Raw genomic sequence first — 24,682 nt, forward strand, 5'->3', positions numbered from 1 at the left:
CTAACTTGGATGCAAGAATATCATGGGAGACAATGTTGAAACCTTGCCAAAATCAAGGTGGATGACATCCACTGTTTTCTCCTCATCCACAAATCCAGTCATTTTATCATGTAAGGCAATCAATCTTTGTCTTTGTTTTTTAATTCAGAGATGAATACAAAATCCACTAACAGATTTTATGTTTCAATAACCTAGTCCCTCATTGTTTAATCTGCAGTCTTTACGAAAGTGACACATGCACTGACATACATATTGACACAAATGAGCATGGAACCAGACTTGTCTCAGTAGTGACAGACAACAAAAGTTGCAAGTTGTAGCTGGGGAGGTTCAAACTGGATTCCAGGAAAACACTCTTCAATAGAATAACAGTGCAGCACTGGAACAGTTCACCCAAAGAGGATATCAAATCTCTGTCCTTAGAAGTTTTCAAGATTTGGTTAGACAAAGTCATGGCTGAGCTGATCTACTTACATGAGTGGTCTACTTGCGTGACCTTGAGAGGTTCCTCCTAACTCAAATTTCTTCCATGTGCCCATGCAGCCTGCGTGAATCTTGGCTCAGTGACATGGCTTGGGATCCATTTTTACTCTATGTCTTTTCAAGTCCCCTTGGCTGGACATAGAATACCAAAAAAAATCTGTCATTATCACAAGAGAATGAAATCCATCATGGAAAAAGTTACAGTGAAGCTCCTCTTTCCCAATGGAGTGATTCCTAAGTCACATTTACACAAGCTTTATCTTTCTTTGTGGCTGTGGTGGCAGAAGTTACATTCAAGAAATTCCATTCTTACAGTCTGAACATCATCCTGAACACAAAAGGCAGAGATTAGAGACCAGAGAGCCTAGGAAGACCTGCTGGGCTCTTACAGAAGGCCCAGAATGAACTGTTGTCCTCAACAGTGTGAATCCTTCAGTGATACCTTATCTATTTCCTAACAGACTGGGCAATGTGGTGCCTACCGTGTTCCTTGAAAATCGTGTGTACCGCCTAAGCACTTAGTTCTTATGCTGCACAGATGTCTCCCAGAAAATGTGGAAGCCATTGTGTTCCAACTTAAGGAATGCTAAAACAAGTGTTGATAGAAGGTGTACATGAAAACCCCCAGCATGTATTGAAGAAACAGAGGATGTAGATTGAACTATAGACTGTCTCTTTCTACTGTCACCTCAAAGGAAGTGATTAAGATCCCAGCTTTTGCTGCACCCACATCAGACCTCTCTCCTGTTACTGGAGGCTTTCTGTGAATTCTGGATCTTTTCTGAGGGAGGAAAATCCTCAATGTCTGAATTGAGGTGCATGTATGGGTGCTAAGAACTGTAAAGAAGAGGTCTAAACTACAAGGACATCGTCTAGGTGACACAGAAAGTCTTTTCCTTTTCACAAGAGGACAGAAAATCTTGAGAAAACGATATCTGTGAGTTTCCCAAGAAGCATTCTCTTCTGGGGGAAATTTTTCAAATGGGCAGGACAGCAGGAGAATACACTAGTTCTGGTTTTATGAACAGAAGCAGGAATAACCTTTTATAACTCTGGTTTTAGGTAGTTCTTTTGAGTTCACTCCCCTGCAGGAGCTAGATTTTAACTGTCTGTCCTCTCTGCACTGTCCTCCTATTCATCAGGAGCTGCAGATGGGAAAGCAAAGGGACTCAGTGCTTCTCAGAGCTTCACTGACTTCTGAGCAGCTATACAAATACTGCTTTGTACATATATACAAATATACCAATATAGCTCTGTAAGGAAGACTGTTGTGGGTAGTCCACATACAGTGAGATGCTGCTTTATTTCCTATGAGGCAGGAAAAGATACTTAAATGCCCACCTATAATCTCCTAATACATTTTCCTATTGCCTCTGTGCACAGGGAGTACATGTGGACAAGAATATCCACCCTACCATTCTCTTACTAGGTAGATCCTTTCAACACCATTGGTTGATGTTGATCACTAACCTTTGTGTGTGGTTATTAGATACTACTTCTTTATTCCATAGATACGTCTTCATTTCTAAACTGACTGGGATTATTTCAAGAGATTTTGTTAGGGTGTTTTTTTCCAATCGTTTCACTAAATCACAAATGTACTTTTTTCATTATCCTAATTCTTATAATTCTGTGAGGCGGTTAATCACTATTATCTATCAAGTTTACATTCTTATGAGTGGAGTGTGAGGTTTGGGTTGTTTTTCTACTATCTTCAAGTATCTCTATTTTTGCCATTGTTTTCTGGGGCAGAGGCTTAGATTTGGGATATTTACTAATACTATGCAGGCGTTTCTTTCCATTTTACAGCTTTTAAAAATTATTTCTCAAAATGAAGCATTTAGATCTTTGTCCTGCTCTTGCTTTATTTCTCTTTCTAGTGAGAAATGAACATCAGGAATGCTTTATAAACTGTGTAATTGAGCACATTCTGAATTGTGTGAATTACTTTCTACTGTTCATCTGAAGTATTGGTTATTCTGCATCAGAAGAGGGAAGTCACTGAACATTGCATTTAAAGGGAAAAGTTCATCCTCCTTTCTCAAAGCAGTCAAGACCCAGTCTTTCTAAGGATTTTAAAACACAAAACCCTGTAATACATGACTAGCTTAACACAGTAAGTTTACTATGGTTCAGATAAACAGGCTGCATAAAAAGGTTTATTGGTCTCTAAAGATTAATTGAAATATTCCTACACAAAATGTCAAGAACAAGGTATATAGTTGTAAGAGAAATAAGAGCAGAAGAAACATGCATTTGTTTCTTTCTCAAGTGGAGTAAATAAAACTCAAATCAAATTAAATTATTTTTGTCAGCTATAGTGGGGATCAGATCTGGCCCACTATGGAAAATATTTCCTTTCCCCTTCAAATAGAGCACATTTTCGATATCTTTCTTAATAACAAGAAGTATCTTTAAGCTTTTCCTCAATTATACTGATGCAAAACCAGTGGGATAAAAATGATGCCAATGATGTTATCACTCTTCCTTTTGCTGACAACTCAGGAACTATTTCCCCAAGCCCTATTATGCCATTTTGCACATCTTAACCTGGTTCAAGACGAGGATGCGTGGCCTATTAAGTCTGCTCCAGGTTACCATGGCAACAATCACTTTTAAATTTTAATTAAATTGCGAATGCAGGTTTGCATGAAGTAATCTCCTCACTACACTGAGGCAGCACTTCTCCAGGTCTCTAAATCCAGTAGGGACTAGGCTCTTTACATTCCTGTATGCAGCTGATAACAGGTTATCAAAATAGTCACCTATTGCACATTGCACAGCCAGTGTGGAGTAGGATGGGTACCAGCCAGCTCTAGGCTCTTAACCCTGCAGTGATAACTTTGCATTCCTTGTGTTTTTCTCCCTCTCTATGGATTTGTCAAGTGTACGTCACTTGGTTTGGAGAATGGAGTTCAAAGGTATTGTGCTAGTTTTTCTCAAGAGCTTGACCAAATTAGCGTGACATCTGCTGATAAGCAGAAACTAGATGTGTGCTGTAAAGAGGAGATTGAAATAGAATGAGAACTAAATTAAAAACTTGTAAATGAAAGAAGGTGTATATATTGGCCATTAATAAACTTTTGTGATAGCAATGACAGTTAATGTTTCTAAGGCCAGCAGAAGAGTAAGGACAAATACTGGCAAGATATTAAGTGGGAAAGCAAGATATTAAGTGGGAAAGAACTGGATTTCTGTTTCGTTTCATACATGTGGTAGTTCTGATTACTGTGCTTTGAGGAAGGTAATCTACTGATTCATGCTTTAAAATATGTGATAAGACTTTTCTCTAAAACAGCTCCTTGGGATTTTATGTTTCTTTTTAGCCTGAAGATATGTTGGCTGAGCCAGTCGAAGCCCCCCCAACTATATTGTCTTATTTGGAAGAAAATGATTTCTCTGGAAGTCATAGATCAGAAGAATCCTCTGAAGCAGCTAAACTTAAAGACCAAGGCACTGCCACTTCTTTTTTGGGGGGGAGGGAGGAGGAGGGGTGGGGAGCGTGTGTCATTTATGTTCTTTAGGTCTGAGTCCATCATTTAACTGTGTATGAAAAGCCACTGGCATATTTTGGGTGCTGACAGGAATGGAAAAATCTATGGTTTTGGGCATCCTGTGTGCTAGAAAAGAATTGGCACATCAAACATTTGGTCTTTGAAACTGCAGTCTGTTAGACTTGCAATTCTTTAATAGCAGCAAAGGTAAGTGGTAGCAACTACAGACACCATTCGACACATCTCACTTTTCACTCCATATCATAGAATAATAGAATTGTCTAGGGTGAAAGGGACCTTTAAGACCATCAAGTCCAACCATTACCCTAACACTTCCAAAACTGCCACTAAACCATGTCCCTAAGCACCATGTCTACCTGTCTTTTAAATACCTCCAGGGATGGTGATTCAGCCACTTCCCTGGGCAGCTTGTTCCAATACCTGATAAACCTTTCAGTGAAGAAATTTTTCCTAATATCCATCCTAAACCTCCCCTGATGTAACTTCAGACCATTTCCTCTTGTCCTATCACTTGTTACTTGGGAGAAGAGACCAGTGTCCACTGCACTGGTCCAATCTCCTTTCAGAAATTTGTAGAGAGTGATAACATCTCCCCTGAGCCTCCTTTCCTCTAGGCTAAACAGCACCAGTTCTCTGAGCCAGTCGTCATTAAACTTGTGCTCTAGACCCCTCACCAGTTTTGTTGCTCTTCTCTGGACAAGCTCCAGAACCTTACTGTCACCTCAATAGGTGCTTATCTCAGTCATTGTTTTTAAACATGCAGAGAATAGATTTATCAGTTTCAGTGAAAAAATTATGGTTTATATTTTAAAAAGAAAAACAAATAGATAAAACAAAGAAGCTTACCTGATGAGCTGCTGCTGTGATACTCTACAACACTCCAGTAAAGTGCAAGTTTTAGGCAAAGGGAATGAAAGTAGAAATATCCTGTGTCTGGTCAGTGACAAGCATGGCACTTCTTGAGACATATCTCTGCAAATAGTGCTGGCGGCTCTAAAGCCATGTGGCTCCTTTAAAAGAAATTTAAGATGAGTATTTAATTTGATGACCTTCTGTTATAGTGAAGCATAACCTTTCATGTAGATCTGAATATCACCACTAAATAAACAACTATGTCCTACTTATGTTCCTTGCAAATGATGTGAATCTGCCTAGTGGTGCACCAATGGGGTGTTATGGTTGCAAGTGTAGGCAGCATAGTAATAAGAGCAGGGCTTAATGCACTGGGGAGTCCAGTCCTCCACTAGTAAGACAATTTCAGTGCAGTCCTAGAAAACAAAAAGTAAAGGTAGTTATCTTAATAAGGCCAAAGACAATGTTGTGCTTTAAATATCATGCATACTTCCAATAGCACCTGTTGTACATATCTCTTCTTTTTTATGCTATATAGATGAAAAGTAGGCAACCGTTAGACTAGAGCTTGAGGCAAAGATGGTGCTATACAGTCTTTGTCCCTAAAACAAACATTTGTTTTATAATTTTATTCTCACTTTTCTCTTTTTTTCTTTCCTTTTAACATTTTCAGAGATATGAAATGACTAATATTAATCTTTGGAATGTATTTTGGTCATAATCTAAATAATTTCTTTTTTCATAAAACTTGCAACATCTGTGATCTGATAAGTACCTCTGGGCAGGTTTTATTTTTTGCTCTGTTCCTCATTAACAAGTGATTATTTTATTTAGAGTCAGCTGTCATGGAAACTGGACAAGACAACAGTGAGTCCACCACTGTCACACAGAAAATCTTAAGAGAAGAAGATGGCTCTGGTTCTATTGTTTTGCCTGGAACAAGCAGAGAGGAGGTCTGTAAAATGGGTTTATCACGTCTTATCTTTTTGTCCCAAGAGCAGGAAAATACATGAATTTTGGGTGCTTTTTGAATTGGTACCCTCTGAGTGCTCACCAAGTGCATCTGTGTGAAGTACCATGTGCAAAGAAGCACTTCATTATCACAGTGATTCATAATCAGGTGATCCAAACAGACAACTAACACTAAAACACATTAAACACCAGAAGAATCCATGCCTAAAATATGTATTGCTGGCTTTCCTTGGTTGCTCACAAACTAATCTGACAATTTGTAGTTTATGTAAATTATCCCTTTATAAACCAAATCTTGAATTACTATCCAAGAGGTTGATCCTGTATTCCAAGGGAATGACTGCATGGATTGCACCGGGAGAGTGTCTGCAACTGCTAGTTATTTCTTTAAGAAAGCAGTGTATGCTGCCTCCTGACAGCTGCGTATGTTAACATCCAGACACGAAAAATCCATTTAAAAAGTAGCCAGCAGCTTTCCTGGCACTCACAATAGAAAGATGCTTTGACTAACAAAGTATTGAGACTGAACAACCTTTCCACACCTAGATGGCCTTACAAAGGATCAAATTTGAGGCAAGTCAGTAAAGTTGTTTGGGGTCCTTGTATTACTCATGTCTGTGCCAGAGCAGTTATGTGAATAAATGCTGTTTACAGCCATGCCTAGCTTTTCTCTAGGCTGCCAGCACGTATTTTAGAAGTACTCATTTGGGCTCATTTGGAGGACTTTAAACTAGATTCGAAGGGGGATGGGGTTGTTACTGAGCTTGCATTGGTGGGGCAGCACTCCAGAATTGATAAAGGCCAGGAGGCCTCCCATACCCATAGGGTGAAATCGGTGTGCTCAGCTCGCTCCCTGAAATGCCTGTACACCAATGCACGCAGCATGGGGAATAAGCAGGAAGAGTTAGAAACTCTTGTTCGGTCAGGAGATTATGATCTGGTGGCAATTACAGAGATATGGTGGGACAGCTCACATGACTGGAATGTGGTCATGGGTGGCTATGTCCTTTTCAGGAAAGACAGGCCAGCCAGGCGAGGTGGTGGAGTTGCCCTTTACGTGAGAGAGCAACTACAATGTACCGAGTACTGTCCACGTGCAGTTGAGGAGCAAGTTGAGAGTCTGTGGGTGAGGATTAAGGGACAGGCTGGCAGGGGTGACACTGTTGTGGGTGTCTATTACAGGCCACCAGATCAGGGGGAGGAAGTTGATGAGGCCTTCTATGGGCAGCTGAGAGTGGCCCTGGTTGTCGTGGGGGATTTTAACTTTCCGGATGTTTGCTGGAAGGACTACTCAGCCAGCCAGCCTCAGTCTAGCAGGTTCCTCCAATGCATTGATGACAACTTTCTGATGCAAATGGTGGAGGAGCCGACTAGGAGAGGTGCACTGCTGGATCTCGTCCTCACTAACAAGGAGGGTCTGGTGCAAGGAGTAAAGGTTGAAGGCTGCCTTGGCTGCAGCGACCATGAGATGGTGGAGTTCATGATCTCGGCTGATGGAAGCAGAATAGCAAGCAGAATTGCAACCCTGGACTTCAGCAGGGCAAACTTTGGCCTTTTCAAACAATTACTAGGGGAAATCCCGTGGACAAAGCTGTTTGAAGGTAAAGGTGCCCAGGATAGCTGGTCAGCATTCAGGGACTGCTTCTACCAAGCTCAAGATCAGAGCATCCCGACACGGAGGAAGTCAAGGAAGGGAGCCAGGAGACCTGTGTGGCTAAACAGGGAACTGCTTGGCAAGCTCAAGTGGAAGAAGAGAGTTTATAGATCATGGAAGGAGGGGCTGACCACTTGGGAAAAGTACAGGGCTGCTGTCAGGGGATGTAGAGAGGCAACTAGGAAAGCTAAGGCCTCCTTAGAGTTAAACCTGGCAAGAGGGGTCAAGGGGTCAAATACATGGCAGATAAAACTAACACCAGAGGCAATGTAGGCCCACTACTGAATGGGGTGGGTGCTCAATGGATTTAAATCCAGCTGGCAGCCGGTCAGAAGTGGTGTGCCTCAGGGCTCAATGTTGGGACCATTTCTGTTCAACGTCTTTATTGATGATCTTGATAAGGACATAGGATGTATCATCAGTAAGTTTGCAGATGACACCAAGTTAAGCAGGAGTGTTGATTCCCAGGAGGATAGGGAAGCTCTACAGAGAGACTTAGATAGATTGGATCACTGGGCCAACATCAATGGTATGAGTTTCAACAAGGGCAAGTGCCAGGTCCTGCACTTGGGCCACAATAACCCCAGGCAGCGCTACAAGCTTGTGGAAGTGTGGCTGGAAAGCTGCCTGGCAGAAAGAGACCTGGGGGTTCTAATTGACAAGCAGCTGAATATGAGCCGGCAGTGTGCCCAGGCGGCCAAAAAAGCCAATGGCATACTGGTTTGTATTAGAAATAGCGTGGCCAGCAGAAGTAGGGAGTTGTTTGTGCCCCTGTACTCAGCACTGGTGAGGCCACACCTTGAGTATTGTGTCCAATTTTGGGCATCTCAATACAAGAGAGATATCGAGGTGCTGGAGTGAGTACAGAGGAGGGCAACAAAACTGGTGAAGGGCCTAGCAGACAAATCATATGAAGAGCGGTTGAAGGAGCTGGGACTGTTTAGTTTGAGGAGGAGGAGGCTGAGGGGAGACCTCATCACTCTCTACAACTATTTGAAAGGACACTGTAGAGAGGTTGGTGCTGGTCTCTTCTCACAGGTAATTAATGACAGAACAAGAGGGAATGGCTTCAAGCTCCAACAGGGTAGGTTTAGACTGAACATTAGGAAAGAATTTTTCACAGAAAGGGTGGTCGGGCATTGGAATAGACTGCCCAGGGAGGTGGTTGAGTCACCATCCCTAGATGTGTTTAAGAGACTTTTAGATGTGGTGTTGGGGGATATGGTGTAGGGGAGAACTTTGTAGAGTAGGGTGGTTGGACTTGATGATCCCAAGGGTCTATTCCAACCTAGACAATTCTATGATTCTATGATATGTAGTCCTCTTTTTTTAGACTTGTAGATCTCAGGAGATTTGGCTAAAGCATTCCTAAACATCTCTTTTTAACTTTCACAATTTTCTCCCAGACAGACCGAGCTTGTGAAACTGGTCTTTTTCAAACCTAGATTATTAATTTAGACTGCGCAGATTTGTGCAGATATGAAACTAGACCGCGGTTATTTGCATCTAGGTAACCAGTTCTCATTTTTTTCCAGCTCAGTAAGCAATTTATTTGTACTTGCATGAATGAGCTCTAATATGAACTGCCTTTGCTGAATGGACTATGGTGCCCAACAGTTTTCTGACTGCATTGAACAAAGCAGAGGTTCTAGGAGAGAGGGAAGGGGGCGGGGGACTGGGGGACGGGACGGGGGGACGGGGGGGGGATGGGACACACAGGAAAAGTAGTGCATCATATCTTTCATATTTCATGTTTTAATTACACAGGGCCAGAAAGGTCAGGAAGAAGAGGATGGACCCACAGGATCTGCAGGAAGGCCAGGGGTAGAAGATGTGCAGAAAAAAGATCATGGACCTCCAGGGAAACTTGGACAATATGTTCAGCCTGTGAGTATTTTCTGTCTATTGAAAGAATGCATGTATTTTAGAAAGGGTAATTGTCATTCATCACATGTGCGTAAAGGGTGAAACCCCACAGCTTCACGCGCAGTCATCAGTTATACTTCAACAAGGTAGGGTTTAGCCCCACCAAGTCAACTCAGGAGTGTCATATCTGCTTTGCACATGTGTCAATTGCTATACAAGGGCCTGATGAGAGACAATCATCAGAAAGCACAAGGTAAACAACTGATGTGCCAACATACTAATGTTCTTCGGGCAACCTTTACAGTGCTGCACCACCTGCCCAACTGCTGTGTTTGAACATGTTCAAAGCTGCTGGCCTTCAGAACTCACACGCCTCCTTCAGTGGCTTCTGTGTAACCAGGCTGTTTCACATTTAATATCCTTCTGAACCACCAGCACAAGATGTATCCAATTAAACAGGGGTACAAAACAGATCACACTGTGACATAGTATTTGTTACAGTTCTGGTTTGTTATTTTGTCACTGCACGACACAGCAAGCAGTAGTTGATTGCTTTTCTCTTTTGTTGCTTCTTGGCTACCTGTTTTATTAACCTGTCTAACAAAGATGTTTTATTTTAGGGCATTCCTGGTAAAAATGGGTTACACGTAAATACTCTTTTATACTTTTTTTTTTTTTAACTGAAGAAAAAAACTACAACATTTTTTGTCAGATACTCAGCTACATTGAAGCTTAAGCAGCAAAGTGCTTTCTTTCTGTCCTGTCTTTAGAAGGCAGCTCTGGTGCTCTGGCTGACTTCCTCAGGTTCCCAAGAGAGAATGACCCAGGTTTCTAAGTGAAATTTATGATTTCCCAGTTACAAAGAAAGTAAAAGGTATGGCATGCCATAAGCAGCTGTACAAGGAGTCCAGCTCTGGTGAAGTTGGCTTTTTTCGCAGAGAGGAACTTCAAAAAGAGGACATACTTAGACGCAGACCTCTTCCAGAGCAAAGCAAAGTGCTTCATTGACCCTTCACAGGCACATGCTGACATGTTGCCTACTCCTAACCTCAGCTGTTATTAACTTTCCAGATGTGCCTCTCACCCCTCAACTCCTGTGCAGTAATTCAACTGCACCTTCTGCTTCATCCTTCCTGCGTTCCTTTCTCTGCATTCCTCTATTTTACACTCTTCTGTCACATTTGTTGTCATATTCCTGTATTGTTCCCTCCTCCCTTCTGCAGATGACTCCTGTCCATAGGTCAGTTCACCATGAGCCACTAACAGATTGCACATGCATACTCCGGGGTGAAGTACTGCACAGCAGTGCACACAATAACAATCCCCTAGCTGTCATATTCCATGAGTGTCTCAGCTGCTGTTGTGTATCTGTCCTCTGTTGATGCTTTACTACCTGGTTTCTTTGTTTCGTTACTCATTACCTGTCGCTGCCACTTTGTGCATCTTTCCCCTCCCTAAGACCTTCCCACCCAGAGGCTGTCGTCACTACCATGCCTGCTCCTTCTTTTGTATACTGCCACGTGCCACTGCTGTGAACTTCCTGTCCGTTCCTGCCCCCTGCAAGTGAACCTCAAATTAAACTGGTATGTTTGAAGTTATTTAAAAAAATAATCCAGCAGTCATTTGTAGAATGAATTATTCATCTCCTGCATGAATGCTGCCTGCATACATTGCTATATTCAGAGAAATGCAGCTGGTTTTGAAATTTTTCGCCTAAACTCAGTTTATGTGTCATTAGGGTATTTATGGATGAGAGGTTTACATTTTCTGTATTAACAGAAGTCTGACTACTTTCAAGCAGAACATTTTAAAAGAAAATTGTATGAAACCAAAATAATGGGGAAATGTCTTATAGAAAATTCTTCAAATGTAATTCAAATGCTTCAAAAGCATTTTTTTTGTCCTTGTAAACAAATTCTTGCCAAACAATTATATTTCCTATTATAGACATTTTGCTATATTTTGTGAAATAAACTGTTGTCCTGTATTTTTTGTAGATACTCTTTTGTCCATGTGCACCTGGGTTCCAATCTTGCATATACCTATGCAACTTTACTATCGGATTGATGTGGCTTCACTCAGCAATAAATTTAGTATGGACTAGGTTTATATATTTATATTGGCCATTTGTTTGCCACTTTTCTATAAACTTCATACAAGTTACTCTACAGGAAAAATAATAATATGAGAAAAAAACCTTTTAGTCTTACAGATACATTTTTCTCCATAAGTCATCTATACAACCTATCTTTAAAATTAGTACAGCCCTAAAACTTGAGGAGTAGAGTCCATAATCACAGCTGTCCAGATTCCTAAAATGCCATTAGGGAAAACAGAATTTATTTGCCTTCTGAATTTTTTTTCCAGTGTCCTAACTGAATTCATAAATAGCATCACTTTATAATAGCACTGACTTTAAGGCTGGAGGGAGTTATTTCTATCCAATGATCAAGCCTCCTTAGAAACAGCATGTGCATGTTACTTGTAGATAAGATGAACATATATAGAAATGTTATTTGGGATTAATTTGACTGGTGAAGTTTAGGGTGGAAAATGGGGTGAAATGCTATGTAGTACCACATATTCCCTGTCAGATGTGTGTCCTCAGGAAGCATCCTACTTGGTAGGAACTGAATACATTCAGATGAATCAAGGCAAAAAGTATTTCAGTAGAAAGTGGGAAGAGGCTAATGTCAATGGTATGATTTGGTGCATTCAGGGCAGCAGTTCGCAGCAGTGTGTTACAAATATATCTCAATATTCTCTGTTGACTATCACTTCCGTATGAAACTAAAAGTAGATTTCTTCCAAGTGTCCATTTTCTCAAAGTTTGAAAGTTGTTAATGAAGAGGCAGGATACTAGCGTAGAATTTACCTGCTGTAAGCATACCCAGCAACTTTGGAATAATTGAAGACTTTCTTACCTCTTAGATAAGTAATTGGCTAAGAGACAGAAAATTTGAAAAGGGCTTTTCAGACAGCTGTCACTATTTGTTCTAGTGGAAAATTATAGTTTTCAAAATATTTGTCATCAGTGGTGTGTCATCAGTTGGCATCCTATCAAATGCAGCCCACCAAGTGTTTCCATCCCTATCCTCCAAGCAGGTTTCACTGCCACTTTGTTGTGGGCAGAGTAGATGTGGTGAGAGGCACATTTTGTGCACTGCCAGCTGCCTAGAGATGTAAGTCCCATATCTCCTCCCACTGCACAAACCAAGAGTTAGAATCTAGCACCCTTACGTCCAGCCTCTGCTGCTAAGTTTACAGCCTGTAACCTGCGTAAAAGATAATGTCTAATTAAAAACATTATTTCCTTTTAGGGTAAAAATGGACTTCAGGGGTTGCCAGGACTGAAAGGAAAAGCAGGCCTAAAAGGTGAAAAGGTATGTGTCCTGTTAATAACCAACAATCAATCTGATACCATTTATGCTTGGACAGGTGTTAATTTGGTACACTCTGAGAGAAAAAAATAGTAATAGGGAATCACAGGAAGAATTTAAACATCCTGCTCTTCACCCATGAATCTGCATGAAAGGCAGCCATAACAAAATCATAAGGATTTTTCCAGAATATGAATAAACTTCAGCAGTAGAAAAATTTGTACTTTCACTGGAGAGCTAAGGAAGATATATTTAACACTTAATAAGGAAAAGTCAGATGTTATATATAACTGCTCCGTGCAACTTACTCCACTGGCTAAGTGATTTAACAGAGGCAGTATAGTCATATTACCCTTATGAAATGAACAACATTGAAATAAGTGCTAAACCATCTGAAGTAACAACTTGTATGACTTCTGAGCTAAAGTGAGATTAATCTGTCATTAAAGCATGTTGTAAACATGTTGTTTTCCTAATATCCAATCTAAACCTCCCCTGGTGTAACTTGAGGCCATTTCTTGTCCTGTTGCTTGTTAATAGCTAGAAGAGGTCGACCCCCACCTCTCTACAACCTATTTTCAGGGTTATAGAGGGCGATAAGGTCTACCCTGAGCCTTCTTTTCTCCAGGCTAAACAACCCCAGTTCCCTCAGCCACTCCTCGTAAGACTTGTTCTACAGACCCCTCACCAGCTTTGTTGCCCTTCTCTAAACACACTCCAGCACCTCAATGTCTTTCTTGTAGTGAGGGGCCCAAAACAAAACACAGTACTCGAGGTGGGGCCTTACCAGTGCCAAGTACAGGGAAACAATCACTTCCCTAGTCCTGCTGGCCACACTATTCCTGATGCAGGCCAGGATGCTATTGGCCATCTTGGCCACCTGGGCACACTGCTGGCTCATATTCAGCCGGCTGTCCACCAAGACCCCCAGGGTCTTTTTCCACCATGCAGCTTTCTGGCCACTCTTCCCCCAGCCTGTAGCACTGCATGGGGTTGTTATGACCCAGCACTTGGCCTTGTAGAATCTCATACAATTGGCCCCAGGTCATTGATCCAACCTGTCCAGATCTCTCTATAGACCCTTCCTACCCTCAAGCAGATCGACACTCCCACCTAATTTAGTGTCGTCTGCAAACTCACTGAGGGTACATTTAATCCTCTCGTCCAGGTCATTGATAAAGATATTAAAGAGAACCAGCCCCAACACTGAGCCCCAGGGAGCATCAGTAGTGACCAGCCGCCAACTGGATTTAACTCCATTCACCACCACTCTTTGGGCATAGCCATCTAGGCAGTTTTTTACCCAGCAAAGAGTACACCCATCCAAGCCATAAGCAGCCATGGCTATGGGAAACCATGTTGAAAGCTGTCCAGGTAAACAACATCCACAGCTTTTCCCTCATCCACTAAGCAGGTCATCTTGTCCTAGAAGGAGATCAGGTTTGTCAAGCAGGACCTGCCTTTCATGAACCCATGCTGACTGGGCCTGATCACCTGGTTGTCCTGCATGTGCCCCATAATGACACAGGATGATTTGTTCCACAACCTTCCCAGGCACCAAGGTCAGATTGGCAGGCCTGTAGTTCCCCGGATCCTCCTTCCATCCCTTCTTGTGGATAGGAGTCACATATGCTAACCTCCAGTCAACTGGGACCTCCCTGGTTAGCCAGGACTGCTGATAAATCATGGAAGTTGGTTTGGTGAGCACTTCAGCCAGCTCCCTCAGTACCCTCAGGTCAATCCCATCCAGCCCCATATACTTGTGTATGTCTAGGTGCTGAAGCATGTCACTCACTATTTCCCCATGGATTATGGGGGCTTCATTCTACTTTAATCAGACCCATGCCTTCAAGACAAACAAGAAAACACTGCTCTGATCCTCTTTTACACATGTGAACAATTTTTAAATTATTAGTTGTCCAGAAAATTATTTCATTATCCCAAACGATGTGATTTCCTAGGACCTGTTATGTTGGTAGGGTGAGCAAAGCTTAAAGAGTTGATCCCTGCACACACACAAAAAATTCAAATCAGTGATGGTCTCTAAAGACAGTTAGCACTTTTTCAGCATAATAAGATTTAAATTTGAGTAATTTGAGGAACAGCAGCAGGATCCACCTGCCTGTTTCTGGTTCTTCTAATTGAAAATGGAAAGCTGAGAATTAATGGGGTGCTAGATATCAGTGGAGAGTGGGGAGCTGGCTGTCAGTTTTTCACTGTGGTCCTTGGTCAGTGCAGAGATATAGCCATGAGGTACTCCTTGGCAATGGATACAATTAGGCTGACTGTGATCCAAATGTGAGAGCTGGGGTTTTTTTCTCCCTTGCAGTAGACACATAGTGGAAGTAATTGCATGAAAACAAGCAAAAACCAGTGACAGGCGCTAATGTAATAATCACTGAAAAAAAGCAAAGGATATGTTAAAATGAATGAAGACTATCTGTAAATGAGCATGCTGGCAGACAGTGAAAATAGCCCCAAATTAATTAAACACATTTCTGTGAATATGACAGAAGTATCACTATAGGAACCATTTGACAAAGCCACAGGGATCAACAAAATGAATTAACATATTTAACCAATGAATTCTCAAGCATAAAGAACAAGTGACCAAAAGGCAGGTAAAATTCAGTGTTTCTTGCTATGTGACTGAATATATGAAGTTAGAGAACATAAATAAAATGCTCATAAGCACAGATCACAAATTGGCAGGTTAGAGGGTAAAACATAGATCAATAGAGGCTGGTTAACAGTGTCAGTTATGTCTCAGTGACTTCTACCCCTTTAAGAAAGCTCAGTGGAACCAGTCTGGTTTCTCCCCCCTGGTACATGGTGAGAAGGAGGTTACACCTTGCAGCTCTGCAGTGTCAGGGTGGATGGGTAGGAATCTGTGCTACATGAAAGCATTGGTAGGGGGAAGGCTGATCTTTTCAATCCCAATGGTGACAGAAGCTCTGGGATATAAGCAATTGCACTACTCTTTCTTCCTCTCTAAATGTACATCTGTCCTGAAACCAAGGTCATCACTTGGCTGGAGTGCCCATGGGATGGTGGAGTTCAGAATCCTGCATAGAAGCAGGGCAAAAAGTACAATTACAACCGTGGACTTCAGGAGAGCTAACTTTGGCCTCTTCAAAGACCTGCTTGGAGGAATCCCATGGGCTAAGGCTCTAGAAGGAAGGCGAGTGCAAGAGAGCAGGTTAATATTTAAGCACCACTTCCTCCAAGCTCAAGATTAGTGCATCCACGGGAGCAAGAAATCAGGCAAAGGATGCAAGAAACCTGCACGGATGAGCAAGGAGCTTCTGAAAAAACTCAGATGGAAGAAGGAAGCTTACAGAATGTGCAAAAATGGTCTGGAGACTTGGGAGAAGCATAGGAGTGTTATCAGAGTATGCAGGGATGCAACGAGGAAGGCTATGACCCGCTTGGAATTAAATATGGCAAGGGATGTCAAGGACAATAAGAAGGGCTTCTTAAAGTATATCAGTAGAAAAAAGAAGACTAGGGAAAATGTGGGCCCACTGCTGAATGAGGTGGGTGCCCTGGAGATAGAGGATGCAGAGAAGGTGGAGTTACTGATTGCCTTCTTTGCTTCAGTCTTTACTGATAAGGCCATCCCCCAGGAACCCCTGGAGGTAAGAGAGAGAGCCTGGAGAAAGGAAGATTTTCCCTTGGTCGAGGAGGATCGTGTCATGCTCAGTGCTGCAGAGGAAGGCAAAAAAAACATGGAGACCTTCCAAGCACAGGCTGTTTTGCACAAGCAGGAGCCCCTTGGGAAATGGAGACAGAGAAGAAGAGCAGAGTTCCCTTGATTGAGGAGGATTGGGTTACAGATCATTTAGGCAAACTCAATACCCACTGTCTTAGGAGGAAAGGCTGAGAGACCTGGGTCTGCTTAGCCTGGAGAAGAGAAGAATAAGAGGGGAACTTATCTACGCTTATAAATATCTAAAGTGTCAAGAGGATGGGGCCAGACTCTTTTCACTGGTGCACAGTGACAGGACAAGGGGCAATGGGCACAAACTGGAACACAGGAAAGTCCATCTCAATATGAGGAAAAACTCCTTTACTGTGAGGGTAACAGAGCACTGGAAGAGGCTGCCCGGAGAGGTTGTGGAGTCTCCTTCTCTGGAGACATTCAAAACCTACCTGGATGCATTCCTGTCCAACCTGCTCTAGGTGAACCTGCTTTGGCAGGGGGATTGGACTGGATGATCTCTGATACCCTTCCAGCCCCTACCGTTCTGTGATTCTGTGATATAGGAAGAATGTCCAAAATGCACATTGTGGAAGTCCTTAGGATGGTGAACTGTGATTATAGAATGCCAAAGACAAGAAATGTGACACAGCCAGGGAGGGAGAGGAGGGCACTATATTTTCTCCTGTCATTCCCTCTGTCAGATGTATCAGGTAAAAAGCAAATGGCATCAATCACTTTTAGAGGTACACAAGACTTCAGAAAATGAAATTAAATGAGTGTTACCATTTGATGAAAAAAGCGTGCATATTAAGCAATCGGGATGTTTTGGTCTGCCAGTTATTTATGATCGTACTGGTGCCATTTTAGGAGATTCAGAGGCACATCCTTTTCCCAAAAGATTTTAAAACACAAAGACCAAATCCTGCTTAGTGAATTCTCCAGAAAAGGGCGCATAGATAGTTGAGAATGAAAAGATACATTATAAAAGACTTCCAATTTCAAATTAAAAAAGTTGAGGCAGAACCTCAACTCCTGAGTGAAAAATGCTGGAGTCAAGCAGAAAATAGTCATAAATATCTTAAGCAGAAACAGTTCAAACTAACCTCAACTAAATGTCAGAGATGTTGTAAGAAAGCTAAAGAAGAAGACATGGCAGTAATTATGAGAGAAAATGACACAGTTCTGAACAGGGCCTTTCAATGTGTTGGCAGTAGATAAAGGTCAACACATAGAATAATAATCATGACATGGTGGTATTGGAAAAAGCATTACAAATGGTAGCAATAAAATGAAGACATTTACTTATTGAGTAGCATGGTGTGACCACACTTTGTACTTGTTCATTTACTGGGGGGGGGGGGGGGGCATATAACGTACCCTAAAAATGCAAGATCCACAGTGAAACGTTATTCTGACAAGAAATAAACACTGTCTAACAGTGTTAATGCTGCTTGTACATCTGCAAATTCGTTGCGCAAGTCAGAAAGGGAAAAGTCCTTTCTTCCTTTGCCAATGCAGACATCATGTTTCTTGAGAGCTTGTCTTAGAAATTAACGAAGTTCAGCTCTGCTCATAGCATCTAAGCAGGCACTTGTTTCTTCTGACTAGAAATCCACATATTGCAGCTAGTACTGAAAAATCCTGTTCTGAGTTTATATGATTAAGTCCTTGCTGATTTATCTTCATTCCTGTTTTTTAGGGTGATCCTGGTGAGGGACTGCCAGGACCCCCTGGACCACCAGGACCTGCAGGACCATCTGCTCCTTCCAGACAATTTGTGAGTATTGGGGGTTCTCTGTCAATGAGTTTGGCTTGCCATAGAGGAATCCAGAACTAAATACGAGGTTTTCTCTGGGAAGTAGACTGACTGCCACAGAGATAATCATGTTTTCTAAAACACTCATGCAGAAATGCAAATAAATGTCTGTCTAAAGCGCATGAGTACTGTAATCTACATAAACACCCAGTATTCACATTTTAAAAAGCCAGTCAATGTGTGTACTCTCCTGTGCAAAAGCAACAATATGTGGGAGAACAAGAGACAAAAATTTCCTCAAAAAGGCATTCTAAACCTGAATTATTCATTTCTTCCCACTACTGAACACAGAAATGGTTTGACAGTCACTTACGTTTGCTGTCATTAAATACTACAACACATACCAGCGTGGTGACAAGTGTTCGTATTTTGAATACCCAGTACTCAGGCAATGTTAAAGAATATGTTTCAGATACATCTCTCTTCTGGAATGGGACCTTTCCCACTGTTTTCATGAGGGTACATGCGTATGCAGCTAAAGAAGGATTCTGGCCTGAATTCATGGTGTGGGAGCTGATTTTACACGTAGATACAACCCATCCCTGATGCCAGTGGAAGTCCTGTGGTGGACTTTTAAACAAAACTATCACTGAGTATTGTGAGTATTTAACAAGATAGTTTGCAACATATTCCAGTGACCAAAATATGCTCCCCTGATGTAGGGTGTGCTAAATTATACCAATCTGTTTCTGTAGCATAAAAATAGAGTAACAGGGTTACGAAGGACTGCACTATTTAGCCTCCATTGATGCTGACTTCAAAAGACCAGCAAGGCAGCTCCAGATCACTAGGACAAGGTGGTCCAGTCCAACAGCATTTCTCACTCAAAGACCATGTCTCTAAATGTAGCAGTGAGCACCAGGTCCTTCATGGCCTTTTCTTTCTTGTTGTCCGTCACAGCAAGTTTCAAGGCCTTTTATTCTGGAGTGAAGTGAAAGAAGTCTCAGTGCAGCCAGGGAATGCATCCCTGGATCTTGGACTTTTGAAACATTAGCTTTGGTACTATTATAACTGATTCAGGTACTAGTTTTCTGTGTACTTTGGGCTGTAGTTTACAAATCACACATAGCTATGAAACTCCTCAAGGACCTGCAATGGGAATGTGTACTTAATTTACTTTTATATGAGTTGACATTATTTCATTTTAAATGTAGTGGAACTCACACATGTAAAAAGAGTCATATTTCAACTGCCAAGTTTGTTTGTTGCACATCTTGGTTTATTACTTTTAATTTTTAAAATTATGAGTTCTATAAAATTTTCATAGCAAGTTCTATAATTTAAAAAACTGGCTAATTGTACTTCATTTGCCTTTGCTATATATACTATGCAGACAAATCGTGGCAAACTTTCCACAAAAATACTTTTTTTTTCTCTAGAGGCTTAAAAAGATTCTTTGACAGTATGTATACTGACTGTAATTTGCACCATAGTTTCATAGGAAGATGGTTTGAAGTGAAGAAGCTTGAATCTATGAAATTGTCTTATAGATGAGTAAAACTAGATTACAATACTAAAACCAAACTGTTTTTCTAACAAAATATATTTGAAAATGTTTTAGTATATTAATTTCCCTTTATATAATATCTCTTTGGATTCCAGTTGTAGGAATCTCAGAATTTGGCTTTTGAACTAAGAGGCACATTCTTGGACACAGTGGCTTGTATTTAGGCATGCATTTTAGGATATTCCTAATGTTGACAGGTATCTTTCCAAAGTTAAAATTTGTCTGAGATAATGCTTCATCTTCAGTTCACTTAAACAGTCACACAGCATGTGTGTCCTGCAGGGTTGTTATCACTGTACTCATAGAGCACATAAATATAGAGCTGAGTGTCTACAATATAGATGGTATGAAACACCAGAAACGTGACTTAAATTTTTTTGTTGTGTTACAATTTATTTCACCAGTGACAGTCTGCCACAAGGACATTGACAATAACTGTATTTGCAGTAACTGGCAAGCAATACTTTCATTTGTCATCTTTAGAAGCAGTATTTTAAACTGGAATTCTTCTGATTTCAGAATAGACTGGAACCTGAAGAATCGGGTTCTGGACATATTGACAGAGAGACTGAGATTTTAAGGGTAAGTATATAATGATATTTATTTCTCATTAAAGATCGTAGAAGGTCCATTTTCATTGACAGTGGTACAATTTCACAATGCAAATTTTGTACAAGCTTAATTCACTGCATCCAGAAATGCTTTGTAGGGAACACTGGGGGTTTCATTTCAAGATCTAAAAAAGGCCTAAGTGTATGTGAGTGAAGAAGTGTGAGAAAGAAAGAGGACAACAAAGAAGTAATGGCAAGAGGACTTTTTAAAATGAGAAAATGCTTTTAACCTGATTCTGAGAAGACAGTAGAGATGAGAGAGACGGGAATGACACTATTCTTTGTTTTGTTTGTTGTTTGTTTTTTTTTAATTTGGAGTACCTGCTCTAAAAAATAAGTGTGTCTATATAAAATACTTTACACTGCAACTTCTACTGTTGATCCATTTTGATGGTCTTTTGAACTTCCCCATATCTTTGCTTTTGTGAATAATTGTAACACTGTCATATCATGCCTGGCTAGCAGACAGAGATGCTTTGGCTTAGTGAAAGTTAATAACACTTTGATGCACATGTTCCTGAGGTTCTCTGGGCTGTGTAACATGGGAGACCAGACTTCTGTATTCATGCCAGGTAAACCTGAGTCTTGGGCTATCAACTCACACTTGGCCATTGGTTAATCTTGGGATAGTCAAAGCAGTTGCTGTCTTAGATGTTCACCTCATCCTTCTCCTGGAAGTGTCTGTCTCGGCTTCAGAAAGAGGTTATATGGCTTCTGAATCTACTAAACTACTTAATTTTGCAGACATAATATTCAGGAAAGTCGAATTTCAGTTCGTTTCAATAGGCTGTGCTGTGAAATGCAGCTGACTCATGAGCTTTCAGCTGTGCTTGGAATCAGCAGGCTGCAGGAACAGAGCAGAACAAGTGGGATAATGAGTATTGGTTTAACATTTTAGCTTAGTCTGTCACTCTTAGCGTTATGTGTCAACAGCCTCAAGCAAGCTTTGTTTTAGAGACTGAATTGGTGCATTGGTCTTGTGCTTTCCCTTCACAGAGACTTGACGTGTTTTGAGAGACAGTACTCAGATGAGCATGACTCTGGATTAAAAATGGGACATCTGGCTTGTTTTTCTTGCTCTGCTTCTGAGTTGTTGAGTGGCAAAGGAAACATTTGGAGTGGGGATGTTCTATTTATTTTTTGCTGGACTATTTTTTTCAGAGGAAAGGCTATCTTTCTTATACATCCTGCACAGAACAATGTGCCTTTTATGGGAAAATTAACATCAATTAAATAGAGCTTGTTGCCAGATCTGGAATTATTTTGTGTTTTGTTTTGTTCTTGAGCCACTTCTTCACCCATTATCTCTAGACAATCAGCCAGATCTCCTTTTACTATGTTCCTGTTGAAAATCCAAGTAGCAAATCTATAAAATATGTATTGTAGTTGAAAATAATGCGGTTTTCATTCTGCAGAACCAGTCTGATATATAACGAATCAGGTGATATATTACAGTTAAGAACAAATGTTAGGAAAATGAGAAGTCAAGTAGCTGAAGATTAAGAGACTGCTTGGTCCATCTAGATGGAATGAGAGATAATCTTTGATGCGGTCTTTGGGATGGAACATTTCCATCCTTTAATTAGAAGCTGTTTCATCAATAATACTGCAGCTGTGTGAGAAATTATCTCCTTGGATGCCTGTATCTTATGAACTCCAGAGTCCTATAGCATTCTGAGGCCTCTGTTTTGCAACACCTGTGCTGATATTTTCCATTCTCTCAGACTCGTTTCTGCCTCAAGACTTCTCTTCTGTTTCTTCTTTCCTCCAAAGTGTGGAATACTTTATTCGCAAGGCTCTTCAGGAGGGAATTGGCATGTGCCAATTAAAATTAGTTATCTTGCCTAGTTTATGTGCCCCTAAGCTAGCCTCTTTAGATGCCTTATGATGTTAAAGAGACAGGTGAGTGCTTGGGATATCTCCCCACAGAAGGTTCTGTTGACTGTACTGAAAATCCAAGATCATAGAATCATAGAATCATAGAATTAGTGAGGTTGGAAGGGACCTTTAAGATCATCAAGTCCAACCATTAACCTACCCTGATAAAAACACCACCACTTCTAAACCATGTCCCTAAGCACCTCATCTACCCTTTTCTTAAACACCTCCAGGGATGGTGAATCCACCACCTCTCTGGGCAGCTTATTCCAATGTTTAATAACCCTTTCAGTGAAAAAATGCTTCCTAATATCCAATCTAAACCTGCTCTGACATAATTTGAACCCGTTTCCTCTTGTCCTATCACTTGTCGCCAGGGAGAAGAGGTCAGCTCCCATCTCTCTAAAACCTCCTTTCAGGTAGTTGTAGAGGGTGATAAGGTCTCCCCTCAGCCTCCTCTTCTCCAGGCTAAACAACCCCAGATCCCTCAGTCGTTCCTCATAAGGTTTGTCCTCCAGACCCTTCACCAGCTTTGTAGCCCTTCTCTGGACACGCTCCAACACCTCAATGTCCTTCTTGTAGTGAGGGGCCCAAAACTGAACACAGTACTCGAGGTGAGGCCTCACCAGTGCTGAGTACAGGGGGATGATTACTTCCCTAGTTCGGCTCACCACACTATTCCTGATGCAGGCCAGGATGGTGTCGGCCTTCTTGGCTGCCTGGGCACACTGCTGGCTCATGCTCAGCCGGCTGTCCACCAACACCCCCAGGTCCTTTTCTGACAAGATGATTGATCATCTTCCTAACAGAACCCTGTAGATGACCCTAAGTCAGAATTAAAGAGTTCTTGCCTTACAGTGGCATGCTCCAAAATTTCAAACTGTCCATGTTTGCCTGATAATGCAATCAATAACAAGGATGGACTTGCACATGAGAGAGAATATTTGCAAATGTACTATTTCTCCAAAAGTAACATATTTCATTCATTTTACTCAATTTAAATAGATCTGATCACGTCCACGCAGGATAGATCTTTGGTGCAAAGGCCATTTTTACAGCACTAAGACAGTCAGGCCTTGATGATGAGTACAAATTCTCAGTGCTCCAGCAATACCATGGAGAAAACCTTTGCAATGAGTAGAGAACAAACTAACCCCTTCCCTCTGTTCAGTGATCACTTGATTTCATTTTGGTTAAATTTCTTAACATTAGGTTGATCATTGGAATATCTCTAAGGTCTTCACTGGGTTACAGAGAGCTGATACAGAATTTTTTTGTTTGTAATTTCCTGCTTGCTGTTGCGTGCCATGAGCTGGCACGATTCAGAGGGCGAGGATGGAGGAGGTCAGTGTGACCCTATGTAAGGAGTGTATCTGTGAAACTAAAATTAATTGGTTCTTAAGGAAGCAGAAGGGGGATGGTAATCCAAGCTGAGAGTTTTATGAACCTGAACAGTCTGTGTGAGCTTTTCCTGTTCCATGTGTATATAAATGTACCTGGCTAGGGCCATTTCTAACAATTCTGCTGATTTATCCAGGGTCTTCCTGGGCCACCAGGCCCTCCAGGACTGCCTGGTCTTCCAGGAAAGCCAGCACCCAATTCAGGTGTAGGACTTCCGGGGTCACCAGGGGAAGATGGAGCTTCTGGTGAACCAGGCCCTGAAGTGAGTACTCTTTTGTGCACAAACTATAATGTTGTGTCTGTCCTACAACACTAAGTTCTAAGGCTTACAGTCTGTATAATTCTTAATAATATTGCAGAATATTTTTAATTTAAGAACTTGGATTTTATGCACATTTTAAAAAAAATAAATAACAAAATAAATATCTAGTTAACCAAAACACATTACACCACAGCAGGATGTACATTTGGCCGACAGACTCTGGTGAACCTGTACCAGAATAAATAAGAAGTAAGGATGCTTTTACTAATACTGAATAAAGCTAAGGATTATTTTTCCTGTAGTGCTTTCAGGACAATGAAGTTTTCCAAATCACTTACATAATCTGCAGAGATTTTTTAGCATAAATTGAATTTTCCTCTTTCAGGAACTGTCTTCCTTCATTTTCTACAGCTACATAGAAATACTTATTCCTATGGACATGTGAAATACAGTTCTACTGTAAAAAAGGTTCAAGTGTTACTTATTTGTTAACAAATCCTCAGTAAAGTGTTTGTCATTAAAGAAAACCATTTTTTTTAGCATTGGTCAGCTCTGTGAATCCTCTCTGGAACTATATTTACTAATATAGTTCCCATCTTTCCTATAAACCATCCATCAGTAGCAGCTGTTCTCAGGACTAGATTTGATCTATACGTTCACATTACCTTCAAAGTGGGTCACCATTGCTGTATCTGACAAGATGTAATTAACATATATTAAAGAAGTATATTGGTGACACATGTTAAAGAGGAGATCTCACTGCATCTCAGCTGTGCTGGGTT

At 41.1% G+C, this 24,682-nt stretch overlaps 1 protein-coding gene across 1 annotated transcript in view; it reads left to right on the forward strand.

Moving 5' to 3' along the window:
• COL15A1 (collagen type XV alpha 1 chain) overlaps positions 1-24,682 on the forward strand; it is a 154,020-nt gene that overhangs the window by 62,876 nt on the left and 66,462 nt on the right. The window contains exons 6-13 of the mRNA XM_082479653.1: positions 3,810-3,936; positions 5,685-5,803; positions 9,244-9,363; positions 9,963-9,989; positions 12,663-12,725; positions 18,125-18,202; positions 20,268-20,330; positions 23,775-23,900. Coding sequence (XP_082335779.1) covers positions 3,810-3,936; positions 5,685-5,803; positions 9,244-9,363; positions 9,963-9,989; positions 12,663-12,725; positions 18,125-18,202; positions 20,268-20,330; positions 23,775-23,900 — 723 coding nt within the window. The remainder of the gene's footprint in view (positions 1-3,809; positions 3,937-5,684; positions 5,804-9,243; positions 9,364-9,962; positions 9,990-12,662; positions 12,726-18,124; positions 18,203-20,267; positions 20,331-23,774; positions 23,901-24,682) is intronic.

This window comes from Vanellus vanellus (assembly GCF_965231255.1).
Source record: "Vanellus vanellus genome assembly, chromosome: 2".
Lineage (NCBI taxonomy): Eukaryota > Metazoa > Chordata > Aves > Charadriiformes > Charadriidae > Vanellus > Vanellus vanellus.